The sequence below is a fragment of the Castanea sativa genome, chromosome 1, assembly GCF_040712315.1.
Source record: "Castanea sativa cultivar Marrone di Chiusa Pesio chromosome 1, ASM4071231v1".
Lineage (NCBI taxonomy): Eukaryota > Viridiplantae > Streptophyta > Magnoliopsida > Fagales > Fagaceae > Castanea > Castanea sativa.
In genome coordinates, this window is record NC_134013.1 from 91,429,423 (window position 1) to 91,441,929 (window position 12,507).

Here is a 12,507-nt window from a genome sequence, read left to right on the forward strand (position 1 = left end):
CAATTACTCAAATTAAAGTGAAAAAATAAAAAAGTTAAAATTCTTGTAGCTGAATTAACAGCTCCGTATGTGCTAGGGGTATTAGGAGAAAGGATTCGAATTTCGTATAACAACTTGTTGTAATTATCCCTTAAAAAAAATTATAATGAATAAAAAAGAGGAATGAAATGATAATATATTATGATAAACAAAGGCGTGAATCTTGAAACGGTCCAAGATATATATCTATGTGATCAACTGGAACTGGATATTTAAAGATTCACGCTTATCAACCATTTGTTAGCTAGCTGCTCGGAGTCTCAGTCTCAGTCTCACATCACTTTTGCTTAAAAAAGAAGCTGGGAATGGGAAAGGAAGCAGTGTGCGTGACTGGAGCGAACGGGTTCATAGGCTCGTGGCTGGTGCGGACCCTCTTGGAATCTGGCTACACCTCCATCCACGCCTCTATTTTCCCTGGATCTGACACCACCCATTTGTTACAACTCGACGACATTTCCAACTCCAACTCCAACTCCATCCGCGTCTTCGAGGCCGATGTCTTGGATTTCGACGCCGTCTGCAAGGCCGTGGAGGGCTGCTCCGGCGTTTTCCACGTGGCATCCCCCTGCTCTCTTGAGGACCCCAAGGACCCCGAAAACGACTTGCTTCGACCCGCCGTCCAAGGCACCCTCAACGTTCTCGAAGCGGCCAAGAGGTTCAACGTCAGGCGCGTCGTCCTCACGTCCTCTATATCCGCGTTGGTCCCCAATCCCACGTGGCCTCCCAACAAGGTATTCGACGAGTCCTCCTGGACCCACCTCGATTACTGCAAGGCTCGACACAAATGGTACCCCGTGTCCAAGACATTGGCTGAGAAAGCAGCTTGGGAGTTCGCCCAGAAACATCATGGGAATGGGAATGGGAATGGGATAGATGTCGTGGCTATACACCCTGCCACGTGTCTGGGCCCACTGTTGCAACCTGGGTTGAATGCGAGCTGTGCTGTGTTGTTGAACTTGCTTCAGGGGTCCAAGGACAGTCAGGAGTATCATTGGCTGGGCGCTGTGCATGTCAAAGACGTGGCCAAGGCACAGCTTTTGTTGTTCGAGACTCCTGCTGCTTCTGGTAGATATCTCTGCACCAATGGCATCTATCAGTTTTCTGATTTTGCTCTCAAAGTCTCCAACCTCTTCCCTCACTATCCTGTTCATAGGTTTGTGTCTTTTTTTATTTCTTTCTTTCTTCAAACCCCCCCGCCCACCTCAATTCCAGTTTATGAGTATGCCTATCTCAATGCTAATTCGGGAACCCCCCCCCATGTAAACTAAACTTAAATACTCAATTATTTGGTAAACAAAACAATTTTTAAGCTTTGTTGTTGCTATGCTGGTTGGTTTATGTCATGTACTGTTGTTAATCATTGATGTTGACAATCAATAAAATCTTGCGTCAAAAAAAGACTTGCTCCATTCAGGTCTAGAATAAGCATTGGAATTCTATGTTTGTGGACTACATAGCTAGGAATCTGCTTATCTTAGAGATTACCAAGAAGAACATCCCATCTGGCACTGGCAGCAGCAAGGGGAATACAAGTGTATTAATCATATATCAATGTATTTCGATGGAATCAACGGGAGGAAAACAATAATGCACCTATTAATAGAAGCATTCCTTGGGAATTATATTGCAAGCACTAGGAATCCTCACTGTTATATGATTACCATACATCAGTCTATTAATCGTACTCCATGTGGTATGTGTGGGGTCATGGATTTTGGGATTTGGCCGAGAGCATGTGGTTTTGGCCGAGAAGCATGTGTCGTCCGAGTCCGAGGAGTACTATCTCCTCGGACTAAAGTTAAACGCAAATCTAAGTATAGATCCTAATGATTAAAGATGACCTTTCAGGAAGTTCTAATGATAGCAACGAGCACCATGAATGTACAAGAGGGATAAGGGCTCAAAAATATCTAAGGGGAAGCTGCTACCACTGCATTAATGAGGAAGTGACCTCTGAACAGTATTATGGCAGCCTTACAACCACCCTAGAAGACTTTTAGAGGGGGCTGATGGGACAAGTATCAGCATAAACCATCAACTGTCCACATGTAGTCCACATGTAGGGTAAGGATGAAAGGAGAGATGTAATATAAATAAGGGTAGAGATCCCAGAGAGAGGAAAAAGAGAAAGGAGAAGAGAAAGCACTATAGCAATCTCAACAACTCCTGTAACCATGGTCATCCAATATACGCTAGAACAGAACTCCTCGGACTGTGCCGAGAACCAACTTTCTCGCACAAACCGGGTTCAATTCTTGTTGGCTCATCATCCAAAACCATATTAACTGTTATCCAAGCACTAAAACCTAGCTCTTTGACCCACTCTCTACAAATTTATTGTACTGGGTTCACTAGGCCAAGATCCCTTACATTTTGGGCTTGGTCTGAAAATTGTGTCCCCACAATTGGCGCCGTCTGTGGGAAGAGCTTGTGTGATAGTGAGTGCAACGGTTAAATATGATACAATTGGGCTCCCATCAGTAAGAGTCCCTGGGGAAAGCCATTATGGTGGCCAATTTGCTATGTGAGCAAGTCACTACATGAGGCACACAGTTGTTGTCCTAACTTAGCTTCCGCTCAGGTCTATACTACAAAGTGTGGATTGTACGGGGAGGATTGCTAAATGGGGCACAGTTCTGGGGGCTTTTGACATCAAGCACATGCCTTGTACCTCTGTCAGGGGCCAGGTCCTCGCGAATTTGGTGGCCGAGTTCGCTGAACCTCCATTAGAGGAAGTGGCAGCAACATATGAACAATTTAATGGGGATTTGCGACGGGGCTAGTCCTTGAAGGTATATATATTGATATCTTCTAATCTTTTGAAGTGGTTAAACAGAACCTTAGCTATGACGGGTCCTCGGACCTCCTGCTTTGGGAAAATTAACACACACTGACATCTATTGAAGTGGTTAAACAGAACCATAGCTATGACGGGTCCTCGGACCTCCTGCTTTGGGGAAATTAACACACACTGACATCTATTGAAGTGGTTAAACAGAACCTTAGCTATGACGGGTCCTCGGACCTCCTGCTTTGGGAAAATTAACACACACTGACATCTATTGAAGTGGTTAAACAGAACCTTAGCTATGTCGGGTCCTCGGACCTCCTGCTTTGGGAAAATTAACACACACTGACATCTATTGAAGTGGTTAAACAGAACCATAGTTATGACGGGTCCTCGGACCTCCTGCTTTGGGGAAATTAACACACACTGACATCTATTGAAGTGGTTAAACAGAACCTTAGCTATGACGGGTCCTCGGACCTCCTGCTTTGGGGAAATTAACACACACTGACATCTATTGAAGTGGTTAAACAGAACCTTAGCTATGACGGGTCCTCGGACCTCCTGCTTTGGGGAAATTAACACACACTGACATCCATTGAAGTGGTTAAACAGAACCATAGCTATGACGGGTCCTCGGACCTCCTGCTTTGGGGAAATTAACACACACTGACATCCATTGAAGTGGTTAAACAGAACCATAGCTATGACGGGTCCTCGGACCTCCTGCTTTGGGAAAATTAACACACACTGACATCTATTGAAGTGGTTAAACAGAACCATAGCTATGACGGGTCCTCGGACCTCCTGCTTTGGGGAAATTAACACACACTGACATCTATTGAAGTGGTTAAACAGAACCTTAGCTATGACGGGTCTTCGGACCTCCTGCTTTGGGGAAATTAACACACACTGACATCTATTGAAGTGGTTAAACAGAACCTTAGCTATGTCGGGTCCTCGGATCTCCTGCTTTGGGGAAATTAACACACACTGACATCTATTGAAGTGGTTAAAAGAGTCTTAGCTATGACGGGTCCTCAGACCTCCTGCTTTGGGGAAATTAACACACACTGACATCTATTGAAGTGGTTAAAAGAGTCTTAGCTATGACGGGTCCTCGGACCTCCTGCTTTGGGAAAATTAACACACACTGACATCTATTGAAGTGGTTAAACAGAACCTTAGCTATGTCGGGTCCTCAGACCTCCTGCTTTGGGGAAATTAACACACACTGACATCTATTGAAGTGGTTAAAAGAGTCTTAGCTATGACGGGTCCTCGGACCTCCTGCTTTGGAGAAATTAACACATAATAACATTTCTCTTCAAAGTGTTTAAACTATAACTCAATCATGCCTCGGTCCTCGGACCAGATGATATGAGAAAGATAAACACTTCATAATATTTCTCTTCAAAGTTTTTAAACTATAACTCAATCATGCCTCGGTCCTCGGACCAGATGATATGAGAAAGATAAACACTTCATAATATTTCTCTTCAAAGTTTTTAAACTATAACTCAATCATGCCTCGGTCCTCGGACCAGATGATATGAGAAAGTTAAAACTTCATAACATTTCTCTTCAAAGTGTTTAAACTATAACTCAATCATGCCTCGGTCCTCGGACCAGATGATATGAGAAAGATAAACACTTCATAATATTTCTCTTCAAAGTGTTTAAACTATAACTCAATCATGCCTCGGTCCTCGGACCAGATGATATGAGAAAGTTAAAACTTCATAACATTTCTCTTCAAAGTGTAAATTATAACTCAATCATGCCTCAGTCCTCGGATCCCATACTTTGGGAAAGTATCATTCCACAACATCTATTTGTTTCTCACTAAGTGTCAAGACAGACCCAATATTATAACCAAATCCTCAGATTGGTAGCTCTGAAAGAAGCAATTCACAGTATAAATATGGGGCGCATGAAACGACACTCCCTCAGGTGTAAATCAAAGGATCAAAGCAGAATCGACTCTTAAGAATTCAAAACCCCACTTTTCTCTTCGGATGCGAGGAGAAAACCGGAGTTTTGAGGGGCTATTGTGGGGTCATGGATTTTGGGATTTGGCCGAGAGCATGTGGTTTTGGCCGAGAAGCATGCGTCGTCCGAGTCCGAGGAGTACTATCTCCTCGGACTAAAGTTAAACGCAAATCTAAGTATAGATCCTAATGATTAAAGATGACCTTTCAGGAAGTTCTAATGATAGCAACGAGCACCATGAATGTACAAGAGGGATAAGGGCTCAAAAATATCTAAGGGGAAGCTGCTACCACTGCATTAATGAGGAAGTGACCTCTGAACAGTATTATGGCAGCCTTACAACCACCCTAGAAGACTTTTAGAGGGGGCTGATGGGACAAGTATCAGCATAAACCATCAACTGTCCACATGTAGTCCACATGTAGGGTAAGGATGAAAGGAGAGATGTAATATAAATAAGGGTAGAGATCCCAGAGAGAAAAAAAAAAAAGGAGAAGAGAAAGCACTATAGCAATCTCAACAACTCCTGTAACCATGGTCATCCAATATACGCTAGAACAGAGCTCCTCGGACTGTGCCGAGAACCAACTTTCTCGCACAAACCGGGTTCAATTCTTGTTGGCTCATCATCCAAAACCATATTAACTGTTATCCAAGCACTAAAACCTAGCTCTTTGACCCACTATCTACAAATTTATTGTACTGGGTTCACTAGGCCAAGATCCCTTACATTTTGGGCTTGGTCTGAAAATTGTGTCCCCACAGTATGCATGTTACACGAGGTGACTTTATCTTTTAAATGCTGGGAGCCAACCTTTCTATATTCTCTTGTCCTTTTGCCTCTATTACTTTATCTAGTTATGATGGCTTCCCTGCTGAACAAAATGGGAGCTTTTCTTATGGGGGCCTGGATTTTTTTGTTTGTTCCGGAATAATAATAGATATCTCTGTTGATTTTTTCTGGTTGGATGTATTTACTTTGTGTAAGAGAGTTCACTCTAGCATAGGAAGATACTCCTTTTCTAGCTCAAAGCTCCCTCTTCTATACTATTACTACTTTATTTTTATGCCTCAATCTTCTGGTGCTGGCCTTACAAGGTCCACAACATTAGTTCTCAATGGTTACTATCTCCATAAGGCATAAGTGTACCTTTCATGTTCTGACATCTGCAGTATGCCTTGTTGAAACTTTGAATCATATGCATACTGTTCATGGAGATATTTCGATATATACTATTACTAGAGATAAAAAGGTAACGCACGCTATTGGTGATGTAGAAAGAAAAGAAAATGGGTTATACTTCTATTAGTCAATGTGCTAAAGCTGTTATAGTAGAGAGATATATACAGCAAAGTAATGTCTTTCTTGTGAAATGGTTGAGTTGGTGACCCAAAACCATGAAAAATGAGCATCTGTTCAAGCTGATGTTGTCTGTCTTCACTTTTAACATAATTGAAACTGTGGATCTATAATCAGTTGTGCTAAATCTTGAGCAACCTGTGATTATGAATAGCTGTGTAGGTTTCTAGTGGTAGTAGATAATCAACATTTTATGATTTTTGAAGATGATATTTAAACCTACATCACATGATTATTTTGATTGTCATTGTATCTCCACATTTTCTCAATGAAAGACCTTGATTACTCTCAAAGAAAAAGGCTTTTATGACCAGCTTTGTTATAATTTGTTCTTGAGAACAACCGAGGTCGTTTCTATAGCTTAGTAAGTGGGAGCAGGGATAGTTGACAATGTATGTCGCAAGGAAACTGGACAATCTGCTGTTCTGGTTTTATGTACTTTGTGATCAAATAAAAAGTACATAAAATAAAATAAAATGGAAGTTATCCTTGGTATTGCCAGCCTTTTGTACTTTTTGATCCTTCTCAGATCTAGAAAAACATCATTTTTGTCTAATTAATTTTTTTTTTATCTGATTCTAAATGACAGAAGTTTATAACTTGAATTACATTCAGGTTTAATGGGGAAACTCAGCCAGGATTGACAGCATGCCAAGATGCAGCAAAGAGATTAATTGATCTGGGTCTGGTCTTCACTCCGGTTGAAGATGCTGTCCGGGACACAGTGGAGAGCCTCAAAGCTAAAGGCTTCCTGAGCTAGAAAATGCCACAATCTTAGGTTGTTCTTTCTATTCTTCAATTTTTTTTTATAAATTTTTTGAATACTGTATTTAAATTTTTCATCGTTTCATTGCCTTATTAAGTTGGCAGTAATAATGAATGCAATTATAAGTGTTGTTTATATTAGTGATCCCATCACATCCTTTTTCTCATTCATTTCTAAAAGTAACCATGACTTATCAAAAGATCATCTTCTTAGTTCTTACAGTAATGCATTACCGTTTAATCATTTAACTTTATAACAACTTCAACATTCTAAATGTAAAATGAGAGTCAATGGGGGCTCTATCTTGGAAGGTATACTCCACTAGAATCAAAGGTCCCACTACTGTTAGGATAGTGGGAACTCCCGTTACTTATCTCCTCATAACTTGCAGAAGTGGGTGTGGAATTAGCATTGAAATTTAAACCAGCAAGCTCCATAATGTTTTCAATCTCTTTAACCACCTCAGCCATCATAGGCCTGTCGGATCCTGCTTCTTTCACACACCTCATTGCCAGACCCACAAACTTTTCTAAACCTTTCAGGGTTGTTCCCAAACCAATGGCTGGGTCAAGAAATTCATGAAGGTTGTATAAATCTTTTGCCTTATCCATTTTCTCCTGAACCTCTCTCACAATATATTTTCCATGCTCTATTGGCTTTCTTGCAGTTATCAGCTCCAACATTAGCACTCCAAAGCTATATGCATCACTTTTCTTAGTCAACTGATGGGTCATGTAATATTTTGGATCCATGTAGCCCTGCAGTTTATAAAATCCATACTTAGTGCTAGATTTTGATGTATTTATGTGAAATTTAGATAATAATAAGACAAAAAGTTTGAAACATAAGCTTTTCTTCTTCAAGTAATTGGAAATCAAGAATGCTTAAACCACCACAAACTCATAGTAGTACTCTTATGGTCCAACAGGAACCACCCCTACTCTGCAATGGGAGATTGTGGAATCATTAAATGAAAATCTCTTCCCCTCCAAATATATGGTGGTTCTGGCAGTAATAGTAGGCAGCAAGAAATGCTTGCCCTGCCTATAACATTTCCTTAAATTTTTGTGTAGGATATAGTTGGTGTGGTGAACAGCTCCTACTGGCTGCTTTGTTTTCCTAATCAGTTTTAAGGCCTCCTGGTACTAGTAGAAGCATGTATGTGTGTGTGTTAGCCTAAAAAAAAAAAAAAAACCTTGCCTATGGCTGGGCCTAGAACTTCAGTAAAAGAGGGGGAAAAAATAGGCAGCAATCTTCACATTTATCTACTTTATCCCTCAAAACATTTCCAGAAGCTCCACCTGGAATTGCAGAAAACTCAACTTGATTATTCCTGAAAATTCTTAAAAAATGTTCATTTAACCAAGTTTATCTTGCTACTACCTGAAAATTCTACAGAATGTTCCATTAACCATATTTATCTTGCTACTCCCTCCGTATTTGGCATGTTAAGAAAATTCAAATTTTTAAAGAACATTATTTAATGCATTTTCTTTTACATAAAATGTACAAGTTTCCAAAACTACCATCTTTAATTTAAATTTTAGTGAGAGAGGGATATTGGCTTTTCAAATAAAGTGGAGGTATGTTAGGAAATTTATTCATTGACTCTTCAAAGAAGACTTCATTTTGGGACATCCCAAAATGGAATACAAGCCAAACAAATTGGGACAGAGAGAGCATTACTTTAGAGCAAATATCTAACTATAGTCGATTATCATTTACATTTTTGGGATCTCCTTTCTTTGTTATTGGGTTTGCAAAGTTTAGAACTTTTAAGTCCAGCCCATGAAAGAATAAGTTTGGAGGTTTTTAAGTTGGTTTTGGAATTCTATATTAGCTAGAAGAATAATGAGGAGCAATAGGCCTCATAAATAGAGTTGTGGTGTAGCCTATTGTTGTGTGCGTAAGAGTTAATTAGAAGACAAAATTTTGTCTAGCAAGAGAGTTAGAGAATAAGCTTTGTCTGGTACGTTAGTATGAAAGCACCTTTAGGTGTATTGGGGATTTGGGTTAATTTATATTTGTGAGGTTTAGGAGAGTTTATGACTGGTTATAATTATCATTGATAGTGGATATTTTTGTCTGGTGTTGTTGGATGTAGACAGAGTTTGCCTTATCATGTCAAAATTTATGTATTGTTTTGCTTTCCTTGTATTATTTTACACGTTTTTCACAAGGAAAATCCATTGAAAGTGAGCTATTTTCTTTTAGAGTAGATGCCTAGCTAAAGAATGAGTCATTTCTAAATTTGGTACAATTCAGTAATACTTTTATACAAGGACTAGAGAGCATTGGGATGACTTTTTGTCCAAATCCTGACCCAGTTATTTCATTATCAAATGCTTCTGGATTAACCAGATTCTGATGCTTATATTATCAATTAAATAACATAGAAAAATGCAACATTTTTTCTGAAGTAAAGGTAAAAAGATTCTGAACTAACCATTGTCCCCTTAAGTTGAGTGATTACGTGACTGCTTTCACTGTCAATCATTGACTTGGAGATTCCAAAATCAGAAACTTTAGCATTTAATGACTCATCCAGTGGGATGTTTTTTGATTTTATGTCCCTATGTATAATGGGTGGATTGACAAATTCATGAAGATATGCCAGGCCTTTGGCTGCATCGAGGGCCACATTAAGTCTTCTCATTCGATCCAACCTGATTCCTGACTTCCCTGCATAGACAATATGGAAGTTGTCAATTAAGAAGAAAGAAGGATTAGGAATCTGTATCTTTCGACTTCAAAATCTTTTTTTGAGTTTCTAGGGTGGTTCATCATGTACTAATACAGGAACAAGAATCTGACAACTACTTCATTGGTGCATGTCAAGCTAGATGTGTGCATCTCAATTTTGCAACTGGAAAATGAGTTACATTTGAACAGTTAAACCCTAATATCGGATGGGAAGTACAATTTTGATACCCGGATTGTTACAAAGATGGGTTTGGGTCCCCCAGCATAGAGGCGTCAAATTCTTTGGTAGAATTATAATGAGGGATTGTCTACCGGAACTCATTCTATTTTCTTGAGGAGAGGTGATCAGAGTTAGGCTAGACAAATCATAGTATTTGCCAAGTTATTCAATTCCTCTCATGTCATCTTGGGATGAGGGCATACTGGAAAACAACAGAAGTCTTCTTATGGTCGAACTACTATCTGATTTTTCTATCAGTTTTGTAGGTAGATGAAAGGTATATGAGGATATTAATTTGAGAATCAATTCAACTGGCTTCAATCTAAAAAAAAATTATGAGTTAAGACTTATATAGTACCTGGAGGTGTAGTACATTAGTTATCCTAATTAAATTCAAAAACTTTGCTAGATTAATTAATAAGATACGAATACTTTTTCTTTTTCAAGAATAATTAAATTCAAAAATCCAATAAAAAAAATAAAATAAAAGAAATTTAAATTCAAAACAACTTTTTTTTGAATTTTCATGTCAAAACAATTGCCTTATAACCATCATTTTCATGATATCAAGGTGATATGTAACTAGTCTCCTTAGTGCACGTTTGGATACAGAGTTTGCGTTTGCGTTTGTGCACCTTTCACGGTGCGTTTTTTGTAGGTCTCATGCGCTGTTCACGAGACCTACAAACTACTTTTATCTACCAAAAAAAAAAAAAACTTTAAAATTAGGTCCCACAGCTCTATTTACACATTTAAAAATGATTGTGCTACAGTGTTTTCAGTTTTCAGCAATAAGCGGTATCCAAACACACTCTTAGTCTTTTTATTTATTTATAGAGTTTTATGTAACTACTCTCCTTAGTCTTTTTATTTATTTAAAAGTTTTAAACTATGACGTTCGTTTCTAATGATTGTGTTTTTTATCATTAGACTAAAATACTAATCGGTTTTTGGTATAAGTAGGAATTAAATTCCAAATCTCCTATTCAACTATAAAATTTTTTGCCAAGTAAGCTAATTTTAACCCACTATTCTCCTTAGGGGTGTCCATGGGTCGGGCCGGGTCGGTTTTCGAGCCAGTCGAACCCGACCTAATGACGTCTGGTGGAAAGAAGAGGGACTCGAAACCGATCGCCAGCGTTAATCGGTCGAGTCAGTTTTGGGTTCAGGTGGAGATTGGGTCTGTTCGTCTGTTTCGAGTTGTTGCCGGAGCTGCAAATGTCACCAAAATATGAAAAAAAAAGCGTCGGAATCTGCAAAATCATCGCCGAAAAATGTAAAAACTCACCAGATTTGCATCAAAATCGCCGAAATATGCACCAAAATCACTGAAATTTGCTAGAATTTGGCTAGATCTAGCTAAATCTCACCAAATATCGTTGAGAACTTGTTGGATCTCCTCGGATTTGAGCTTGATTTCGCCGGACTTGCATGTAACATTTGTTGGGTTAGGTGGCTCGGGTTTTAGAGAAGAAAACCCGCCACTCAACCCCCCAGCGTCGGGCCTTGGGCACAGAAACTCGAAACCAACCTATGGGAGCCTCGGTTTGGGTTGAAATCGGGTGGGTTGGACGGTCTGGTGTCTAGGTTGGGTTTGGACAACCCTAACTCTCCTTAGTCTTTCATACAAAGAAATTACTAGTCCATTCAATTTGTGTTTGGTCAACTTTTAGTTCTCTCACTATAAAAATGTTTTTCTTTGTAGTTCAAGTTGAATAATAATAGGTTGATAGCAAATCTATATTGATTCGGCCCACACACATCCATGTGAAGCAGACTTTGTTAAAAGTTAAAAGTTAAAAGTTAAACAAAAGGTTAAAACCTCCAATATGGTTTAAGAGACTTCCCATCTATATTTATATATATCTAAAAGTTGAAACGTAACATTTATTGTTTCTACATTCCTGTTAAGCCACCTCACCTGTCACGTCGTTGACCACATCATTAGTGTTTTTCATATTTATTTTTACCTCTAATTTTTTTACAATATTAAATATAAAATAATATTGACTTTACAAATTCATCTTAGGTGGTTTTAACTCTATATATTCATTTACTTTAATTTTGAAGCTATAACAAAATAATTGTCTATGTAAGGACACAATTCAAATTCCCAAACCACGACTGGGAGGAAAATGGGCTTGAAAGGCCTTTCTTCACAATGAATTTGTAGAGGATGGGTTTGTAATCCATTTTCCTCCCAGTCGTGGTTTGGGAATTTGAATTGTGTCCTTACAGTCTATATTTATATATTATATCTAAAAGCTGAAGCGCAGTATTTATTGTTGTTACGTTCCTGTTAAGCCACCTCATCCGCCTCATCGTTGACCACACCATTAGTCTTTTTCATATTTATTTTTACCTCTAATTTTTTTACAATATCAAATATAAAATAATATTGAATTTATAAATTCATTTTAGGCGGTTTTAACTCTACATATTCATTTACTTTAATTTTGAAATTATAACTAAATAATAGATCAATGGAAAATCAAAACAAAAATGTTGTCTATATATATATTCTTTTGGGTGGTTTTAACTTGATATATTATTTTTTCTATTTATCTTCCTTTATTTTGACTCTTCTTATTCCCAACCTCTTACTATAAATTTCCTACTCTTTCTCATTCTTTGCACAT

At 38.5% G+C, this 12,507-nt stretch overlaps 2 protein-coding genes across 3 annotated transcripts; one reads left to right on the forward strand and one right to left on the reverse strand.

The window, feature by feature from the left end:
• The first annotated feature begins 185 nt into the window (after positions 1–185).
• On the forward strand, positions 186–7,691 carry LOC142638979 (phenylacetaldehyde reductase). 2 transcript variants are annotated; one of them, XM_075813068.1, is made up of 3 exons: positions 209–1,192; positions 6,795–6,957; positions 7,613–7,691. In XM_075813068.1, exons 1-2 carry the CDS (start codon positions 345–347, stop codon positions 6,937–6,939), a joined length of 993 nt encoding a protein of 330 aa, XP_075669183.1. In that variant the 5' UTR covers positions 209–344; the 3' UTR covers positions 6,940–6,957; positions 7,613–7,691. The 2 variants fall into 2 exon arrangements, with proteins under 2 accessions (XP_075669175.1, XP_075669183.1); XM_075813060.1 differs by lacking the exon at positions 7,613–7,691 and having other exon boundaries at positions 186–1,192; positions 6,795–7,080.
• On the reverse strand, positions 7,245–11,826 carry LOC142637205 (leucine-rich repeat receptor protein kinase HPCA1-like). The gene is made up of 3 exons (XM_075811495.1): positions 11,790–11,826; positions 9,392–9,627; positions 7,245–7,703 (listed from the first exon to the last, which is right to left on the reverse strand). The coding sequence occupies exons 1-3, from the start codon at positions 11,824–11,826 to the stop codon at positions 7,245–7,247; spliced, it is 732 nt and encodes a 243-aa protein (XP_075667610.1).
• Positions 11,827–12,507: the final 681 nt, after the last annotated feature.